The sequence below is a fragment of the Sus scrofa genome, chromosome 5 (assembly GCF_054392235.1).
Source record: "Sus scrofa isolate SSC_HxYL_T2T_F1_AM1 chromosome 5, Sscrofa_HxYL_maternal_Yorkshire_Landrace_v2.0, whole genome shotgun sequence".
Taxonomy (NCBI): Eukaryota; Metazoa; Chordata; class Mammalia; order Artiodactyla; family Suidae; genus Sus; species Sus scrofa.
This window is the reverse complement of record NC_139387.1, coordinates 39,803,154-39,825,131: the sequence shown is the minus strand read 5'-3', so window position 1 is coordinate 39,825,131 and position 21,978 is coordinate 39,803,154. Positions and strand designations below refer to the sequence as shown.

The following is a 21,978-nucleotide window of genomic DNA, read 5'->3' as shown; positions in this document are numbered from 1 at the left end:
TGTCGTCTTCTCCCACAACTTAGCTCTGAGGATCATGCTTACTATTTCTGAGAAAATGGAAATCATCCAAAGAGAACTTACACAGGTCCCCACTATTTTAACCACATTACTTCATTTGGACACTTACAGTCTCCCTTCTCTCCTTCACTATTCATGAGCTTCCATGACTGTGGCTACAACCAAATCTCTCTTGCGCATGAAATCCATGTCCTACCAGCTGGCTACTCAAGGACAGTGCTCTAGCAATTCTTATCTCCCTCTCTAGTCTTGTAAGCTTTTCTTCCTCCTGGACCATTCCTACCAAGCATTCAACCATACTACTGTTTCTCTCATCATCATAAAAACCTTTCTTAACCTCACTCTTCTAATGACTGCCCCATTTCCTCTCCAGCTGTTTAGAGCAAAACTACTTACAGAGCTGTATACATTATCTCCATGTTCTCTCCTCCTATTTCCCTCTTGAACTCACTCCAATCAGACTGCCACATCCTCCACTCGACCAAAACTCCTTTTTAATCACAATCTTCAGGAGTTCCCTTGGCTCAAGGATAATGAACCCGACTAGTATCCATCAAGACATGGGTTCGATCCCTGGCCTTGCTCAGTGGGTTAAGGAACCTGCCTTGCTGTGAGCTGTGGTGTAGGTCACAGACGCCACTGAGATCCCATGTTGCTGTGACTGTGGTGTATGCCAGAAGCAACAGCTCCGATTCGACTCCTAGCCTGGAAACTTCCAAATGCCTTAGGTGCAGCCCTAAAAAGACAAAAACAAAAATAAAATAAAACAAAATTTTCAGTGACCTCCTTGTTATTCTGTTCATGGTCAATCCAAGTCTTCATCTTACTTGACATCTCAGTCACTCGTTCTTGAAAAACTTTCTTCACTTGACTTCAGGGCAAACTGTCATGTTTTCTCTTTTTTCTCTGGTTCTTTTCTCAGTCTCTTTTGCAAATTTTCCTAATTGTTTCTACTTGTAAGAGTCAGTTATCAGACCTCTGCCTTTCTAAATGCATTAGCTCCCTTAGCAATTTCATCTAATTTCCTACCATCTATATGTTGATCTCTAAATTTCTACTCCCAGGTCTAACTCTTCCCTGAATTCCAGCCCTATATATCCACCTCTTACTCAACATATTAATTTATGGACACCCAACAGACATTCTCAAACTTAACATGTTCAAAACTAAATTCCAAATATTCCCTTCCAAACTTGCTTCTCTCATAGTTTTCCCTGTCTTAAAAAAGCAACACTGGAGTTCCCGTCGTGGCGCAGTGGTTAACAAATCCGACTAGGAACCATGAGGTTGCAGGTTCCGTCCCTGCCCTTGCTCAGTGGGTTAACAATCTGGCGTTGCCGTGAGCTGTGGTGTAGGTTGCAGACGCGGCTCGGATCCCACGTTGCTGTGGCTCTGGCGTAGGCCAGTGGCTACAGCTCCGATTCGACCCCTAGCCTGGGAACCTCCATATGCCGCAGGAGCGGCCCAAAGAAATAGCAGAAAGACAAAAAAAAAAAAAAAAGCAACACTATTCCTCCAGTTGCTCATCTTAAAACCCTTGTTGTCACTTTTGAGTCTTTGTTTCTCTTGTCTGACACTGACACATCTGTTAAACCTCCAAAATACAGGTAGAAACCAACACTGAGATCTCCCACCCATTCACTCCAACCCCCACCCTGTCTCACTCCACTCTAGTCACAATGGTCTCCTTGCTCTTCTTCAAACACGTGGAGGTCTTGAGGCACTCTCTTGTCCAGAGTACCCTTCACCCAGACGGTTGTACAGCACACACCCTCTGCTTCTTTAGGTCTGTATTCAAATCTCATTCAAGTGCTAACAAGAAATCCTCATCTCTCAACTAAAGTATAGCAACAGCCTCAGTCTTTCTACTTCCACCTTGCCTTCCATAGCTATTCTCCAGATGGTAGCCAGAGTGATTTGTTAAAAAAAGTCAAATCAGGTTATTCTTCTGTTCAAAATCCTTCAGTGGCTTCCTATCTCAGAGTAAAAGCTGGGTTTTTTTTGTTGGGGGGGGGGGTATCTTTTTATGGCCGCACCTGCTGCATATGGAAGTTCCCAGGCTAGGGGTCAAATCAGAGCTGTTGCTGCTGGCCTACGCCACAGTCACGGCAATGTAGGATCCAAGCGGCGTCTGCAACCTGCACCACAGTTCATGGCAAGGCCAGATCCTTAACCCACTGAGCAAGGCCAAGGATTAAATCTGCACACTCATGGATACTAGTCGGGTTCATTATCACTGAGCCACCATGGGAACTCCTGCCCATTTTTTAATTAGTTGTTTAATATTCTGAGCTGTTTATTTTGGAATATTAACCACTTATTGGTCACGTCCCTTACAAATATTGTCTCCTATTCACTAGGCTGTCTTTTCATTTGTCAATGATTTCTTTTGCTATGCAAAAGATTTTAAGTTTAATTAGGTCCCATTTTTTGTTTATTTTTGCCTTTGTTTCCTTTGCCTTAGGAGGCAGATCCAAAAAAATACTGCTACGATTTATGTCAAAGAGTATTCTTATTCTGCCTATGTTCTCTTCTAGGAGTTTTACGGTTTCAGATCTTCAATCCATTTTGAGTACATTTTTTTATATGGTGGGAGGAAACTGTCTAATTTCAATGTTTTTACACATAGCTCTCTAGTTTTTCCAGAATCATTTATTAAAGAGATTGTCTTTTCTCCATTGCATATTCTTGTCTCCTTTCTTGCAGATTAATTGACCATAAGCGTGTGAGTGTATTTCTGGGCTCTCTGTTCTGTTCCACTGATCTATGTGCCTCTTCTTGTGCAAGTATTATGCTGTTTAGATTACTGCAGCTTTGTAGTATAGTCTGAAGCCAGGGAGCTTAATACTTTCAGATTTGTTCTTTTTTTTTTTTAATCCAAGATTGCTTTGACAATTTGGGGTCTTCTCTGGCTCCATATAAAGTTTAGAATTATTTATTCCAGTTCTGTGAAAATGTCGCACACTTTCAACCCCCTTTCTCTCTCTTCTCCTTCTGGGATCCCCATAATACAAATGTTGGTACACTTCAAGTTATCCCAGTGACCCTTAAACTGTTCTCATTTTTAAATTTTTTCTTTTTGCTCTTCTGATTAGATGATTGCCATTATTCTCTGTCTTCCAGGTCACTTATGTGTTCTTCTGTATCACCCAATTTGCTATTAATTCCTTCTAGTGTGTTTTCATTTTGGTCACTGTATTCTTCAGTTCTGACTGATTCCTTTTTTTTATATTTTCTAGTTTCGTATTAAAATTCTGCATTCACCTATTATTTCCTCTAATTCAGCTGTATCCTTATTACTTATGCTTTGAATTCTTTATCTGGTAAATTGCTTACTTCTGGTTCATTAGTTTTTTCAGGAGTTTTCTCTTACTCTTTCAATTGAGACAAGTTCCTCTGCCTTCTCATTTTGCTTAACTTTCTCCTAACTTCATAGAAACAATTTAAGGGTGTCATTATCTTGGAGTATCCCTATACCGTCAGTCTGTGCCAGCGGCTTTGGTACAAGAGCTGGATTTAACTTGAGCACAGGTCACACCTTTCCTCAGGGCATACTGGAAGCTATAACTAGGTGTGAGTTGGGGCTTCCTCTATGCTTGGTGGCTATCACTGCACTTTCAGGGGCAGGGGCAGGTCCCAAGTTTCTGAAGCATAAGTCCTAAGGGTCAGGTTCTAGCTAGCTCTATTTCCTCTAAGTGTGCACTTCTCCCACTCCCCACCCCCGGCAGGGAATAGTACTGGAACAAGAGGAGTTGGTGTGGGCACTTTACATTTGTGGGAACATGGGCTACGGTGGGCCAGGAAGGGTCAGAGATCTGGACTGCTTCTGATGTGCTGCCTGTCGTAGGTGCCAGTAATGGCTGCCCCCACTCTGCTCACACGTTGCTCCAAGTCTGAGCTACTTCCATGTCTCACAGCCAATCTCCCAAGTGGGGCTGAAGTGTTTCCTAGATTTAGGCTGGGGTGTGAGCTGGGACAGTCAAGGAAACCAACCAGACACTCATGCAGTTTTCAATCCACCTCCTCTGCCGTGCCTCAGCAGCAAGCAAGCAAGCATGCCCACACCTCTCAAAAGCAGAGTCTAGGCTTCCCAAGCCCTCCTGTTAATCCCACAGCCCTCCAAAGACGCAAAAGGGCTCATCTTCCTTGTATCAGACCCGAGGACTGGGGTGCCCAATGGGTGGCTCAAACCACTGACTGCCCAAGGAGGATTTCCACCCATGTAATCTCTCTTTTCCTCTGAGTCCTCTCGCAGAGGAAAAGAGGCATTCTCAGACCTGAATACTTCTCTTCCCTTCCTACCCAATATCATGTGGATCCTTCTCAGAGCCTTGGCTGTACAAGAGTCTTTTTGCCAGTCTCCAGTTAGTTTTCAGTGAGAACTGTTCTACACATAGATGTATTTTTGATGAGTTCTTCAGGGAAGGTGAATTCTGAATGCTCTGCCATCTTGACCTTCTCTTCTCTGAGAGAAATTTTTATGACCTTGATTAGCTGGCTCAAGTTCACAGCAACATCAAGTTTTCTTAGAGGGCTAGAGTCAGACAGAGGTTTTACAGCTAGAAAGAGTACCTAAATCACACTCCAAAGAGGTTCTAGGTATTTTCACAGTAAGAATCTTTGCCACAAGACTCTGATTTCTCTTTGGGCCCTAACTCTGTAGCATAAGAATCTTCAATTCTTAAATCTTATCAAAACTTCCACGCCCTCTCATGCATTTCTAAAATTAAGAAAAACTTACCGATAAGACTTCTATAATCTCTTAACCTTGAATTTCTCTTCTCTTGTTCCTCGCTGACAGATTTCCACTGTAGTTTCATCCTGAAGTATTCATCACTGCAGAAAACAATTTTACACCAAAAAGTTATTTGAACACTTAAAAAAAATTAATGCATCAAAGCATTTATGATGCTAGTGATATGTAAGTTTATGATAGTGAGATGTTTAAAGTTATGATAAACTAGTGAAAACAAAAGAAAAATAAATAACCTTATACATGCCATAAACTTGTTTAAACGACTAGAATAATTTAGGTAGGATTTACTTCTATCATTTACTTCACTTATTTCAATCCTTGGTATCAGACCTAAAATTATTCTAGTCATTAAATATTTTAACCACTAACGTTTCTGAATAACAAATACAAATCTACAAGATTTTTTTTTTTTTTTGTCTTTTTGCCTTTTTCTAAGGTCACTCCCGCAGCATATGGAGGTTCCCAGGCTAGGGAACGCCAGAGCCACAGCAATGCCAGATCCAAGCCGAGTCTGCGACCTACACCACAACTCACAGCAACACTGGATCCTTACCCTACTGAGCAAGGCCGGGGATCAAACCCGGAACCTCATGGTTCCTAGTCAGATTTATTAACCACTGAGCCACAATGGGAAGTCTTACAAGATTTTTTTTTTTTTTTTAATGAGACCTAAGAGCTCCATTTTCCAAGCAGTTTACTTGATGTGAAGATGCTGATGTGAAGAAACTTGTTGATGTGAAGATGTCTTTGAAGGACTAGCAAACGTGTTGAAAAGATAAAGGACTGTCTGAAAGTTTGAATATTTTCAATCAAGAATGCTTTAAATCAAAGGTTAGAGCAAAGAACTGAGAATAGGTATACCTGGAAGGTTGGTCTGTCTTTGTTTTCAAGTCTGATAAATTACTTAAAAATAAAAACACATTTCCAAAAACAAAAACCAGTTCGTGTGATAAGAGCACCAAGAAAAATAATTTAAAGGTAATTAACCTAAACAGAATATACCCTTTGAGCCATTTTCATAATTTCATTATTGTAAAAAATGAATCAAGACGAATGAAATATATTTAAAAATCTGTAAGTACATGCTTAAAATGTTTACACAAGGGGACTAGAATTTTTTTTACCATCTTTCTACATTCACCAACGTAACTACAATAAGATCTCTCTAAGTACTTCTGGTTTGAAATTAACTGTAGTGCTCATAACATGAAAAACATGCAAAAAACTATCTTCCCATATCCTAGTCTATTCCAATTTATAAGGATGAGTCACTTGGATTTCTTTGATAAGCACACAGAAGACCATTACTTACGTCTTCTGTTTTTGCAATTCAGTTCTTTCCTCTTTGGTACTGTCCCACGGAAAATAACCCAGAAGAAATTTCCACGCTTGTTTTCTCAATGCATGACTAAGTCCCTGAAGAAAACATGCACATTAATCACATTCATGAACAAGAATGCAATACTTTTAAGTTCACAAAACTTGCACAAAAAACAAAAAAAAAACGATATTTAAGAAAGTTTTATACAGGCATACCTGGTATTAACTGCAATTCTCTTTACTGAGGTTCTCAGATATTGCAATTTTTATTAAATTGAAGGTTTGTGACAACCCTGTATCAAGCCTATAGGTGCCATGTTTCCAATAGTATTTATTTGTTCATGTCTCTGTGCCACATTTTGGTAATTCTCACAGTATTTCAAGTTTTTCCATTAGTACTATATTTGTTATGGTGATCTGTGATCAGTGATCTTTGATGTTACTATTTTAATTGGTGGTTTCTGGTGGGGTTTTGTTTGTTTTATTGCTTTGTTTTTTGAGCAGAGAAAGGTTTATTTCAGGGCCACGCAGGAAAACAGGTGCCTCATGCCCCTCAAAACAGTTTTGTACTTTTTCAAATTAAAATATGCACAGTTTCCTGGACATGTACACTTAATCAACTTAATAGAGTGCAAACAATTTTTATATGCACTAGCAAATCAAAAAATTTGTGTGACTCGCCCATTTGGTTTTTGGTTTTTTTCTTTTCTTTTTTGGCTGCCCAACAGCATATGGAGTTCCCAAGCCAGGGATTAGATCCTAGCCACAGCTGTGATGCATGCTGTAGCTGTGGCAATGCTGGATCCTTAACTCACTGTGCTTGACCTGGGACTGAACCTGCGTCCCAGTGCTCCAGAGATACCACCTCTCCCATTGTGCTACAGGGGAACTCCTGACTCATTTATCTGGAATATTCATTTTACTGTAGTAGTCTGGAATCAAACACACAATATCTCCAAAGTACACCTGTGCATAAAAATAGCTCAATTCAGTGACTACTACCTCTTGTTTTTGACTTCTCGATTGTGAAGATGTAAGCAGTGACCAGCAAGCATTAACAACAAAGATTATATACAGTAGACTACAGAGCTGACAGTGGAACTGATTAGTCTTTCCAAATATGGCAACTACTACTAGGGTACACAAATGCCTCCTTCAAATAACCCCTAGAACTTCGAGAAAGTAAGAATATCTTTCCATAGGCTTAATGGTACACCACCCCCACCACAACCCAACCTTCAAGGACATCACAAGAACCTCATTCTCTCCTATAGAGATTTTAAGGCATCATTCATTGAAAAGAAGTTCATCTCTCTCACCTCCAAAAGAAAAAGAACAAGGAGAGAAAACCTGAATGAATAGCAACAGTTTAAAATACTAAAGTAATTACCCCTCTAAATATCATCTGCTTCATATTATCTACATTTAAAATTCTTCCTTCAGAATCGATGTTCTTAGTCCATTCTTCCAGTGATACTGGCTCTCTCCTTTGAACAACAGGTCGTTCTCCCAAATCAATCTAAAATAAGGAGATAAGCAATGAGGAGTATACTGTTAACAAGCGAAATGAAATTAAGGTATATAGAAACTAAAACAAAAATACTACTACTCAGATGTAAGTTCTAACATTTCTAATATTCTCCCTTAGTTTCCAATGTTTGGTTTACAAACTACAATAGTATTCCATACATTTTTCCCCTCCTACTAATTATACAAATAACTTGGTTATAAATTCAGAAACAGAAAAACACTTGCCATTTTGGGTTTCAATTACATAGGTACAAAACATTCAACATGTAAATTCTAAAAGAGACCCTTCTAACTAAATGGTACGCTATATTAAAAAAGAGAGTATTATCTCATTAATCATATTCTAAAATTAGCTTTTCTTCCAAAATAAAATTTGTGGCTTTCAGAATTGATTCATGATTCATTAGCCCCACTCGGCATTTTCTGAAGTTTTTTATTCAATTAACAGATGTTGGTAATTTTAAAATGTCATTTGCAAGATAAGCCCTTTAATTAAGTACTACAATTTAGATACTTACAGTGTTTCAACTATGTGCAGCCTAGAACTGTAACAAAATTCAAAAGTCTTGTTGAGCATATATAAAGATTTGCCATAATTCAAGGCCAAAATCCATCTTACTTAAAAAAGAAAAGATTCACTTAAGAAAGCCCAGAATTCCTGCTGTGGTACAATAGGATCAGCAGCATTTCTACACTGCCACAACACAGGTTCGATCCCCGGCCCAGCAAAGTGGGTTAAAGGATCTGGTGTTGCCAAAGCTGCGGTGTAGGTGGCAACTGCGGCTCGGATCTGATCCCTGGCTGGGGAACTCCAGATGCCACAGGGCAGCCAAAGAAGAAAAAGAAAAACAAACATTTATTTTTTTTTTAAACATTAAAAAAAAAAAAACAAAACTAAAAGCCCAAGTGTACTGTCCTAACTAGCTGCCTCAGAAAAGTGTCTGAGAAAACGCTACAATTAGGAACAGAACCAGGGGCAATATGCAAGGCTCACTATTCACTCACTGCTATGCACTCAATGAAACAACCTGTTCATTATTAACAAAAGGTAATCAAAGAAAAGAGATCCAACACTGATGAAGAAAAAAGTATAAGTAGTAGCTGACAAAGAGGAAACCAAGCACTTGGTAGCAGGACATGCATCAGTTGTTAGATATATTAGCAAAAAGTTATAAAAAGGATTATGAGAAAGAGGCAGATAATGTCAAACTAAATTTGTTTCTATAGCGTTCAGTATACATTTAAAAAGTATTTCTCCTGCTTAAATACAAGAGCTATGTTAATTGAACTCTACTCACTCTGGTGATGACTTCAAATCCTGGTTCTTCTTGTTGATTTATCTTTAAACCTGGAACAGCATCACTAAGAAAGTCTGCCATCTCTGAAGGTGGTCGTTGATGTGCAGAAGGATCACTGCCTCTCAAACTATCAAAAATGTAGTTTGTGACTTTGGAAAATCCTACCATAGTTGCTGTATAAGGATCCTTTTTAATTTTCTATATAGTAGAGAGAAAAATATTGGCATCATTAATTCAAATAAAAAATAAAACTACCTCATAACAGGCAAAAGGGGGAAAATCAGAACTAAAACAGAGTATTCTACGATTATTTTTTACAAAATTTTTTTTTCTAGAAAGAAAAATTTTAATTTTCTAAGCCAATCTTTCATTTGGTTAAAACAGTACATTAAATGGCAAGCTAATGCTACTGATTGAATTGCACATAAACAAATGATTTGCAGGCTTCATTCAATCTGCATACGCCAGAAATATATGCAGTGCTTACTTTCCATTGGTGAATGGCCCACAACAGCTTTCTTCTGTCTAGCAGTCCTGCCTTCGCAAAAAAAATATTTCTTAAAGTGTGCAATACCACACTATTCTAACACAAAATATCTGATAGTTAAGTCTAAATGCTCACAATATTTAAAAATTAGCTGACTTTTTTTTTTTTTTTGCTTTTTAGGGCCACGCCTGCAGCATATAGAAGTTCGTAGGCTAGGGGTCAAACTGGAGTTGTAGCTGCTGGCCTACGCCATAGCCACAGCTACACAGAATCCGAGCCACATTTGTGTCATTGCTCATGGCAATGACAGATACTTAATCCACTGAGTGAGGGCAGGGATCAAACCGGCACCCTTATAGATACTAGTCAGGTTTGTTATCACTGGGCCACAAGGGGAACTCCCTGTTATTTTAATCTAATTATATAACTGGTGAATCATGACAACAAGAGTAATTTCTTCTGGATAGTGCTATAAAACAATTATTTTCACAACAAGAAAAACTGTTCCCTCACTTTTTATTTTAATCAGTGTTTAGCTCTCTTGTCTTCCTTCCTAAAAAGTTCCCGCTTTATCTTCTTTATCTTCAGAACCAAGAAGAGAGCATCTGGGACAAAGTAAGCATTCAAATATTTGTTGAATGAAAAAGTGAATAAATGAATTGAATAAACAAGCATTTCATTAGCTTACATAGAAATCTGAGTGAAAAATAAATTATCTTTATTTCTTCCTATGTTAAGGGCACATGTTTTAGCCAAATACCAGAACATACTCAAATACTTCAAGAGGAATTATACTATCATGACCCCAAATGAACTTACTTAAATGGAAAATTAAAATTCAAACCAGATGATAAAGGAAAAATTGCCTTAAGAGTAACTATGAACAAAGGAAGTTTCTAAGTCTTACAAATAATATGATATGTTATTCCTATAAAGTACAGAGAATAGTTCCATAAAGTTTACAACACACAAGACATTCTGTATAACCTCTGAGAAAACAAGAAATAGGAGATATACAAAATAGGGAGTAGATTAACAGATTAATATAAGACAGACTTAAGAAACATACTTGTATTAAACCATATGCTGGTTCATCAAGAAGATTTTCAAAAGACTGTGAAAGACTCTTATTCTGACAATTCACAAGAAGTGTTCTTTTGTCCTGTGCAGATCTGTAATAAAAAAAAAAGGATCTGTAGAAAATACAAGCACACTGCATCAATTACTACATGAATAATTACTAATGCATAGTTATTTTTCCTAACAACAACAAAGAAAACCTTAAATGTCCAGTTCTAGAACTGTTTCCCATTAGTACAATATGGGCAAGTACTTAGTCCTAACTATCTCAAGTGAGTTTCAAAACTACATGAAACATTAAATTCTCAATTAACAAACTCTTATTTAAAACTGTAATAGAAAAACTTTACAAATATATCTTTTCTTATTATTATGAGTGTATTTTCTATCATAAAGAAAATCAAAACATACTTCAGGATACATCAGTATACATGACATGTACACTATAGGAAAATGTCCTATTTTGAAAAGGCTTCCAACTCCATTCCATAGCTTGGTGGTATTGCAATATAAAATGTTAAAAATACAAGATACAATAGATTAATTATTTGTTAAAGATCATTAATTCTGCTAACCACTATTATAAACACATATGAATCTATTCAACAAGGTTGTATGTACTGTTCAAGTAACAGTATGTTTTTAGTTCTTACTTATTTGGCTCTGAACACAAGTTTTTCTCCACATTTCCTAACAAATACAGAATAAATAAAATGTTTTCCAAATAGACATCTAATTCGAAGTAATCAAATGAATTATCCAGTCTTTTTTCTATTCAACAAGTTTTATAACTTAGTAAGCCAGCCGTAATAAATCCACAACTTTTGTGTTTAAAAATAAAAATTAAATGCATTATTTTACTGCTACCTATTTCTAGTTTATTGTAAATGCTTGAGATAACAACTTTTAATAACACTTATCTCTTCTCAATTCTAACAAAACAGGATGTAATAGCAATGCAGAAGGGATATGAAATCCAAAACAGGATCTTGTTCTTTCTTAGTCAGAAACAGCACTCAATCTTCAGAGACAACTGTAGCTTAATAAGCCCCTTGACTTTTTTCCCCCCTGGTAGTTGATTAACTTACAATGTCATGTTAGTTTCAGGTACAGTAAAGTGATTCAATTTATATATATATATATTCTTTTTTCAGATTCTTTTCCCTTGTAGGTTATTACAAAACCTTGAGTATATAGTTTTCTGTGCTATACAGTAGGTCCTTTCTGGTTATCTATTTTATATATAGTATTATATAAATGTCAATCCCATCCTTCTAATTTACCTCCCCCACTTCCCCTTTGGTAACCATGAGTTTGTTTTCTGTGTCTGTGAGTCTATTTCTCTTTTGCAGATAAATTCATTTGTGTCATATTTTAGATTCCACATATAAATGATACGATACTTGTCTTTCTCTGGCTTACTTCACTTAGTATGATACTGTCTAGGTCTATCAATGCTGCTGCAAATGGCACTGTTTCATTCTTTTTTATGGCTGAGTAATACTGTGTGCGTGTTTGTGTGTGAGTGTGTGTGTGTGTGTGTGATCCACTCATCTATCAATGGACATTTAGGTTGCTTCCATGTCTCATCTATTGTAAATAAGTCTCCAATGATCACTGGGGTCATGGTATCTTCTCAAATAAATGGTTTTGTGTGGACATATGCCCAGGAGTGGGACTACAGGATCATATGATAATTCTATTTTTAGTTTTTTAAGGAATCTCCATACTATTCTCCATAGTACCAATTTACATTCCTAGCCCCTTGGCTTTTTTAAAGAGTTGAGCTCATCTGAAGCAGGAATAACTTTCTAAATGTTCAATTTTTACTAATCACCATTTTTCTGAACATTTTTTGGGGTCATCCTTAATATGACAACCTACAGGTTCTCATAAGGCATTTCTTAATGACAGGTCAACTTCTAAACATAGTACCAGAAAAAGAGAAGTAACTAATATAGGAATATATGTTTTTCTAACACAGTGCTGCTGGCACACTGATTATTATTTTTTGTTCCTAATAATAAATGAAGTCAAATTTTTTTTCTTTAAACTACAAATAAAAAAGGTCATGAAAATCAAAACACTGGCTGTGTTGAAGGGGAAACACACCAGCAACCTTCAGTAATCTATGCTCAGCCAATTATTATGACTCCAGATCTAACACTAAGGTCACAAAACTGCAGATGGGAAGAAATGACTGCTCAATGAACAAGCAACCACAGATACTTTTTTAAAAGGAAGGATAACATTTTTTATACCTAATGCCTGGTAATGAGGGGCTGAGGGAAGTCACCTTAGACTTGGTCTTGGTTGCCCCTAAAGTAATCAACAAATCATTTTTTAAAGTATACCAGTAAGAGGACAAATAATATGTCACAGAGTTCACCAAAAGGAAGACTGAAATTCCAATATATTGTTACATTCCCACCTGGTGGTTACCACATTGATATAATCTGGATAGATTAAATATTATAATATATATTCTGGAAGTTGACCACTTATGAAAATGTTATTCAAAACTTTCATTCACTGCAGCAGTACCACAGAACTTTTAATGATTAGATCCTACTAAAGGGCTTAAAGGAAACCATAGTCTAACATCACAACTACAGACACATAACCACTGAAAATTAAAGTACTTTGGAGTGAGGCTCTGCCAAAGACTTCAGAATAAACCCAGGAATTGTAACAGTTGAAGAATGTTTGTGCACTGAGATGTAGCAGTAACTTTTATATTGCTACTGAGAAGACCAACATGGAAAGCTAAAGAAATAAAAATATTTAAAAAGATGTAAAACAGAAATGGTCAATAGCAAAAAAGTATGGAATATTTACAACAAAACTATATGGTTACTCTTCCCTATATAATTTATACATATGCACACATATACATGTGTGTAAGTATATGTGTGTTTGTGTGTATGTGTGTATCTCACAAAGGGAATAAATGAGGGTCTGGAACTTAATCTCATAAATGGTTGGTGTTATATGACGACACAATCGATTTGGCTTTTTAAGGAAATATCTTACTACTTGGATATTTGTTTTAATTTTCAAATCGCGCAATATACAAAATAATTTTAATGGAACCAGTAACTTTCATTCACATCCTAGCATCCAACTCGGTTCTAGAAACATAACAAAAAAATGCACTTGTGGCTCATTCTTTTATCCAACTGAGTATCACACTTTGAATGGTGGTAAGTCAAAGAACACTAATATCAATGAATAGGACAATTTGTTTTCCCTGGTAGATAAGAAAGCCATTTGAGAAATAATAAGCCTCAAGAAGTTGGCCTGTTTTGCACTGACTGATCCAGCTGGTGAGACTGAAAGAAGGAACTATGCATAGTTGGCTCAGCCTTTTCCTTGCTCTTTCAACTGCTCTTTCAACGCTGCATACCCCACATTTGCAATTTCTTTTCATCTGTATGTTAAGACCCTTAATTCGTTATGGGGAGTATTAGGACAACACAGCTACATTTAGAAGCCACATTCTTCAATGTAGGTTAATCAGAGGGGAAAAAAAAAAAAAAAGATTAACACCGTCTGATTGCCTCTATTGATGTTAAGACAAGAAGGATGACCCTGGCACAAACTGGCCAGCACCCCAGTGAGCTGCTGAAACCAATGTTTTCCTGGACTGCTCTTTTTCCTTCTGGGCTCTACAATGATCTGTGACAAGAACATGACTCTAGAAATGTCATTTTGCTTAAGATAACTGCTCCGGAGACAAGAAATGACACCTACTAGAGTAAAAAATTGGGGATATTTGAAAATTTTCATTCTTTAGACTTTAACTTAATTGGAAATTCCACTTATTTGGATTCTAAGTAATGAACATAAAAAACAAGAACCTTTAAGATCTCCTTAAGAATCTGATAACGGAAGATGGCTTATACAAATTTGGGTCTTGTTTTTATTGGCAACTGTTTATTTGGAATATCTGTATTCTACCACTTGGACTCAGAACATAATCTCTGGTGAGCTACACAGCACAATGCAATTACACATAATTTATGATAGGAAAGAGAAGATAGAGTGTCTATTTTCTGCCTAGGCTACAGAGGGGGCTTGGAGATAAGTTATGTGAGGTACATCTCAGACTTCTCAGAGGGAAAATAAACTGGCCCCCCCTGGCCACAGGAGAATACACAATGGAGAAGTAGCTGGTATTAGAGATGTAACTTTTGAAGGACTCACTTTACACAGCTATCTCCTCCCCCAGAAACAGCTACATCCTTGGTTGACCATAAATTTGATAAAGCCTAGTAAGAAGAGGAAAAAAAACAACGTATGTGGAGTCAGACTCCTCTGCTAGGTTTTTCTCTTTGACCAGGTCATTAAAGGCAGTAAGTAATCATTTATGCTCACATTCTGTCCCATTTTATCCTCTCTTTAGTTAATCTCATCCTCTCTCAGAGTTTCAATTACTACTAACCCACACACACACCTTACATATTATCCTGTTGTATGCACTCCTCATCTCTATCTCTCTTATTCATAGCACCATTAGAGCTGAAAACTTATTTTTATTTATATAATCGATCCTTGTCTCTCCCACCACAGTACAAAATTCATGATGACAGAGGCCATATCTTTTTTGACAAAATGCTCCTTTCCAGCAGCACTTAGTATAGTGTCTAAGACATAGTGAGTCCTAAAGAAAAAACAAAAAAAACAAAAAAACAAAAAAAAAAACCTCATTGAATGAAAAAACAGAGAAAGCGGGACACCATTTCCATAGTTTCATGTTCCCAGGTAGAAATATGATCTTCTAATAAAATCTCCACAGGGACATATCTAACTGCTGAGATAAGGTACATGCTTGGCATAACCCTTTCCGGACTCTGATTTTCTCCTGGATCAGCATGCCAACAGAGACACTGGTTTATAGCCTGCTCTCATTTATGTCATAAGTGGTCCAGCCTCACTAAGGAGACCTGTGGTTGTGCAGTGATAACTGAATGTCTTCAATATTAATTTGGGGTAAATTATTATGATGCTACATATCTAAGCCTCGACAATAATATTTTTATCACCATCTGTCTGATTCTTATACTTCTCATTTGTTTACAAATATAGAAAAGGAAACATAGTTTCACTTACAATCTTCATTAAAACATCACCAACACATATTTAAATTACACATTCCCTTCTGTGCACCTAAGTGATTGTTTAGTTCAATCTTTGAACCCATCCAGGATAGAAAGCTCTCTACCTCTCGAACTATTTCCTTCTAATTTGTCTTTGGAGTCATACAAAACAAATCTACAGTTTAATCCTTTTAACAACCCTTTTGAAATTATTTGTAGAACTAATAAATACCATGCCATTTATTCATTCAACCAAGATTTACTGAACAAATACTATGTGCCAGGCACTGTAGCTAGGAATTGAGGAGAAAATGTAAATTAGATGCAGGGGAGTTCCCATCATGGCTAAGTGGTTAATGAATCCGACTAGGAACCATGAAGTTGCGAGTTCAATCCCTGGCATCGCTCAGTGGGTTAAGGATCTGGCGTTGCCATGAGCTATGGTATATGTCGCTGACACGGCTTGGATCTGGTGTTGCTGTGGCTCTGGCATTGCTGTGGCTCTGGTGTAGGCCGGCGGCTATAGCTCCAATTCAACCCGAGCCTGGGAACCTCCATATGCCTTGGGTGCAGCCCTGAAGAGAAAGAAAGAAAGAAAAGAAAGAAAAAAAAAAGAAAGAGAAAGAAAGAGAAAGAGAAAGAAAGAAAGAAAGAAAGAAAGGAAGGAAGGAAGGAAGGAAGGAAGGAAGGAAGGAAGGAAGGAAGGAAGGAAGGGAAAGAAAGAAAGAAAGAAAGAAAGAAAGAAAGAAAGAAAGAGAGAAAGAAGTGATATTAAACTGAGAACTCAGAGATACGAGAAGAATATCTAGGCAAAAGAAACATACATACAGGCCCCTAAGACAAGAAAGAATTTAGGGTGTTTCAGGAACTGAAAGTAAACCATGTGGCTGGAATACAGAAGAGAATGGCATGAGATGAAGTTTAAGGAATGAACAGAGCTAAGATAGGGCAGGCCCTTATTGACCATAGTAAGAAGTTTAGATTTTATTTAATGTTGCACCAAAACTCCTCTTCTTTAAGTTAAATTCCCTTCTAATGTTAAACTCTTCTAATGTTTTTCATGACACTATTTTGATCCCTCTCATTACACTGGCCATATTTTCCATGTCGTATAGTTTAGTCTAACACTTCTAAAATTCAGCATGTAAAACCAAGCCTAGTTCTCCAAAATATGATCCCTATCAGTAAAGAGTAGAGACGGACTACCACCTCAATCGATACTATGCTTTTTTTCTTTTTACAGCCATACCATGGCATATAGACGTTCCTGGGATAGGAGTCAAATTGGAGCTGCAGCTGCAGGCCTATACCACAGCCACAGCAACAGCAGATCTCAGCTGCATCTGAGACCTACACTGCAGCTTGTGGCAATGGCAAATCAAGGCCCGGGATCAAACTCACAGAGATTACACTGAGTCCTTCATTCTCTGAGTTACGATGGGAACTCCTAGATAGTATGCTTTAATCAAGAGTCTCAAGTGAATGAGCTCTTTTGTAACAGTTACATTGCAACACGAATTAATACTGAGCTTGCTATGATGCTAAAAGCACTAAGTCTTTAATAGCAGCTATTCAACAGCCAAGCCTTCTGCCCCAATCACGACAAAGCTCCTCCAGAAATACCACGCTGTGAGTGGCAGTCTATTCACAGTTTCTCACTTCAAGATCCAAGACCTAAACAGGAAAAAAAAAAAAATCCACGACCTACATATTACCAACCAGATCTTACTTTCTTACAGTTATTGGTATTAAGCAGCATGCCTAGTGCCAACCAGAAGTGGTCAGCATGGTAAGGGGAAAGAACTTCATGCCAAAAAACACACAGTCAGTATCTTCCAACTTCTGGATCACTCCCAACTTTATATAATCTACATTTATGCACTTTGTTAAAGTGAGGACATTATTAATGAAGTTTAGCATTCCTACAGTTCCCCAAACTAAAAACCCAACTTCTCCCTTCTTTTTACCTCCACGTATTCAATCAATCACAAACTCTAACCCTAAATATTCATCCAATACTTCCGTCTTTCCTGTCACTCTCCTAGTTCATGCCACTATAATCTCATCTAGTTGACTCAAACACCTGCTAACATGATTTACAAGATCCTTCATGCTCTGGCCTTTACTCAGCTCTTTGGTTCATTCTTAAATTTGGTGCCCTCCCTTCCCCCAATACGCAGACCTGTGCTACCACGTTCTGTGATAACACCATGGTTTATATTCTAAAACACCTCTCCCTCTAAATATTTCCTTCTCCCTTTCATGCTAATGTTCAATCATTCGTCAACCCAGATGTCACCTCCTCCAGAAAGTCTTCCCTGACCCCTACCCAAACCCTAGTCTGAATGAAGTACCCCGTTCCTCCCTTCCTGGAAGGTTCTAAAGCACCCTGTACTTCCATCTTTGTTCTTGAGTTTTAATGCCATTTACTGTTTCAGCATCCCCCACAAGACCATAAACTCTCAGATATCCAAGAACACGCCTGTCTTGTTCATTACTAAATACTGAACACCAGCATAGTGCTCAGAATATAAGATACCAAAAATCTATTTGATAAAAAACAAAAAACAAAAGCAAGAAGAGAGTATGTGTATACATGTACAACACAAGATTTTTGGAAAGTGAGAAAGCTACTGACTTCCACACTTCTAATAATTTTAAAGGCCCAGATTTGCCCGACTTAAATTTGCAACATTACAAATAAAACTCTATGTTTAACAGAAACTACATAATAAAAGGTAAATGTGGCAAATATATAATTCACAAATTACTCAAGTGTCATCATTCATTTAAATATGTATTAAAAATACTGGACCACCCTTATCTTTAAGACAGTAATAAGGTGATAAGCTGCAGATCCAAATTAATAAAACAGGCAAAATTTTGCTATTCATCCAAAGTAGTCAACATTCCAAAAAAACCAAAGCTGCTTGCGCCCTGATATGCACATAGGTCACTGATACCCAATGACAAGTAAAAATCATTTGCCTTGGGACCAAAACAACAATCCAGTTTCAGTAAGTAGAAAATAATTTGATACTTACTCACACAATACCACATATTTTTCAAGAGAGTCAATCAGTAGTTTGCTATCTCCTTGATGAAAGTGCAGAGCAGGAAGAATGACGTCATCCTTTAGACAGAATACCAAATACGACCAGCCCATACCCTCCTTGTTTTGCTTGATTGATTTCAGGTCTGTCAAACTGAACAGGAATGACCATTTGCTTTTCCCATTTCTATGACTTGGAGCATCTTAAAAACAAGAAAGTGGGGCAAAATATTTTTGTTCACCTTTTAAAAAGGTACTGACAGCAATCTTTATGACTGCCTAACAGAAATTTGTTGAACCTAGGGAATGAATAGCACTCATATTACCATGACTTCTACCTGTATTAGAAATGGCAACATATATTTTCTTAATAGTTTTAAAAATAATTATCTTACTGCATACAAACTGAAAAAATGTTACCCCTGTTTAAAACATCAGCTTTGGGGAGTTCTCTTGTGGTGCAGCAGGTTAAGGATCCAGCATCACTGCTGCAGCTTGGATCGCTGCTGTGGCAGAGGTTTAATCCCTGACCCAGGAACTTCCATATGGCACAGGCACGGCCCCCCAAAAATTAATAAATAAAATAAAATATCACCTTTGCCCAAACAGATCACAGCTTTGGAAGCAGAAAGGCTGGATTCAAACTACAGCACTGCCATCTTACTAACTGTATGATCTGGAGCAAATACCTGAATCTCTCTGAGCCTCAATTTCTTCATCTGTAAAACTGAGATCATTATACTTACCACTCAATGTTATCCTAAAAATTAAAAGAGAGAATACTTGTCAACTAACTAGTACAGTGCTAAGTAAACAATAAATAATAAATATTCATCTTTTCCACTTCCCTCAAATATGAATGGCATGATGTGCTTAAAGATTCATTTAAAACAAAAACAACCTTTATTTCCTCACCTCCCTTTGAAATTATTTTTACTGGACTACACTGAGGTGAAAGTAAAAGTATACTGGCATAAAAAAAATAACAGCAATTCCCATCACGGTGTAGCAGAAACAAACCCGACTAGGAACCATGAGGTTGCAGGTTCAATTCCTGGCCTCGCTCAGTGGGTTAAGGATCCAGCACTGCTCTGAGCTATGCTTGTGGCCAGCAGCTATAGTTCCAATTAGATCCCTAGCCTGGGAATTTCCATATGCTGTTGAATGCAGCCCTGAAAATAAATAAATAAATAAATAAATACCATTGGAGTATAAAGACAGACATTTGCAAAAACCCAAAGAAAATGAGGAGTTGAAGATGAAAAGGTAACTAAGTTGTGAATGCTTCAAAAAGAATGAATACACTCAATCTTCCTAACAAATCAACCTTCTATTAAGACCTCAGTTCAAACCAAATTACAGCCATGTAAAATAAAACATTTCCTAGTGTATGGGCTGTTTATAGAATCTTAAAATCCTAGGTTTGTGAGTAGTATCATAATTGATAATAAGCAACTTAAAGATTATCTTTTAAAATAAAAATTAAAGAACAAGGGGGAAAATGTTCACTTTCGTCTCACTAATACTTATAATTAACTTTCTAATCTAAAAATGCCATTTTAGGAGTTCCCATGTGGCACAGCAGGTTATAGATCTGACATTGTCTCTGCAGCTCCTCAGGTCACCATTGAGATATGGGTTCAATTCCTGGTCCGGCACAGTGGGTTAAGGATCTGGCATTGCCGCAGCTGTGGTATAGGTTGCAATCACAACTTGGATTCAATCTCTGGCCCAGGAACTTCCACGTGCCATGAATGCAGCCAAATAAATTAATCAATTAATTAATATGTCATTTTAACATTTTAAACTCAGACTCAAGCATGTCATGACTCTGAAATTTAAAAAAAAAAACTTTTCTCTAGTGTTTGTTCCTAAAAAGTGTCATACTATCCTGTTATTGAAAATCTTCATTAATTCCGTGCCAACAATATCAATTCCACAAAGATAAACTCCATAAATATTCGCTTAGGGAACTTCAAGAGTAAACCAATCAGTACTGACCGACATGTACATCACCTTCCACCACTTTCCTACATAATACTACAAAACACTACAGCTTCCAGGAGTTCCTGTCATGGTGCAGTGGTTAACAAATCCGACTAGGAGCCATGAGGTTGCGGGTTCCATCCCTGGCCTTGCTCTGTGGGTTAAGGATCTGGCGTTGCCATGAGCTGTGATATATGTCACAGACACGGCTCAGATCCTGCGTTGCTGTGGCTCTGGCTTAGGCCAGTGGCTACAGCTCCAATTAGACCCCTAGCCTGGGAACCTCTATATGCCGTGAGAGCGGCCCAAGAAATGGCAAAAAGACAAAAAAAAAAAAAAAAAAAAAAACTACAGCTTCCATTACCTTCCTACATACACTACAAAACACTTCAGCTTTGTCACCTCCAATAAGATCTCCTAAACTGACACAGAAAAACCTGCAGCTTACAAAAACCTCTACCTTCAAGGAATGCAGATACCACCACTTTCTCATGGATACTTTAAGAAGTATTATTTCAAACAAAGTCCAGAAAGACTAAAGTAGCTTAACTATGCAGTGCTCTAACTTCCATAATAGTTCAGATGTGTGAATTTCTATCTAAGGCTGGTACCAAATTAAGTACCATGTGCCCACTTGACTACTACACATCATGTTTCAATGGAATGTATACTATAGAGCTTATGACACCTTTACAAACTAATATCGAAGTGAAAACAATTTTAGAATTACAGTGTCCTTATGATTCACTTAAATATGAGTGTACCTGGACTAGGTAGAAAGAATGCATAACTACTAGATTATCTGCAAAGACTAAAAATATTTCCACAGCAAAACAGCCATGAAAAAAACAATTTTTTAATTAAACTCTAAAGTTATACAATAAGTATTTAATCCAAAGTAATACAAGAAAATCATATGAAAAATATTATACACACACAGCCTATGTGAACTATCAGGAGTCTGCACATATTCAAAAGTAAAAATTTTACATAAATTTTGCCTTGTTAATGGAAAAGACATACATTACATATTAAATACAATAAAAAATGCCTCACACATTTCTTCACTTGAAGCTTAAGCTTCACTTAAAGAAACATTATAAGTCAATCCCAGAAGTCCCTTTACTAGAGTATAAGCTTCATGAGAATAAGAACTTAATTCTGTTCACAACTGTATCTGCAGCGCCTAGAAGAGTGACTAGCACATAGTAGGTATTCAAAGATGTGTTAAATAAATGCATAACCTAGTACTAAATCAACAGAAAAGTAATTTGCAATTTAGTGTACCACCAATAGCTAACCAGAAATAGAAATGGTTACCAAGGAAAACAGAATCCAAGAGTTAACTCAAA

The 21,978-nt window shown here is 37.2% G+C and overlaps 1 protein-coding gene across 5 annotated transcripts in view; it reads right to left on the bottom strand.

The window, feature by feature from the left end:
* Positions 1–21,978, bottom strand: part of TBC1D15 (TBC1 domain family member 15) — a 79,607-nt gene that overhangs the window by 22,109 nt on the left and 35,520 nt on the right. The window contains exons 5-11 of one of the 5 annotated variants that reach the window (XM_003355517.5): positions 18,633–18,843; positions 10,479–10,581; positions 9,410–9,460; positions 8,923–9,120; positions 7,485–7,613; positions 6,087–6,190; positions 4,760–4,854 (exon numbers count right to left, since the gene is read on the bottom strand). In XM_003355517.5, coding sequence (XP_003355565.2) covers positions 4,760–4,854; positions 6,087–6,190; positions 7,485–7,613; positions 8,923–9,120; positions 9,410–9,460; positions 10,479–10,581; positions 18,633–18,843 — 891 coding nt within the window. Of the gene's footprint in view, positions 1–4,759; positions 4,855–6,086; positions 6,191–7,484; positions 7,614–8,922; positions 9,121–9,409; positions 9,461–9,922; positions 10,015–10,478; positions 10,582–18,632; positions 18,844–21,978 lie in introns of those variants that run through there. The other 4 variants (XM_001925336.7, XM_084956351.1, XM_084956350.1 and 1 more) reach the window with 4 other exon arrangements.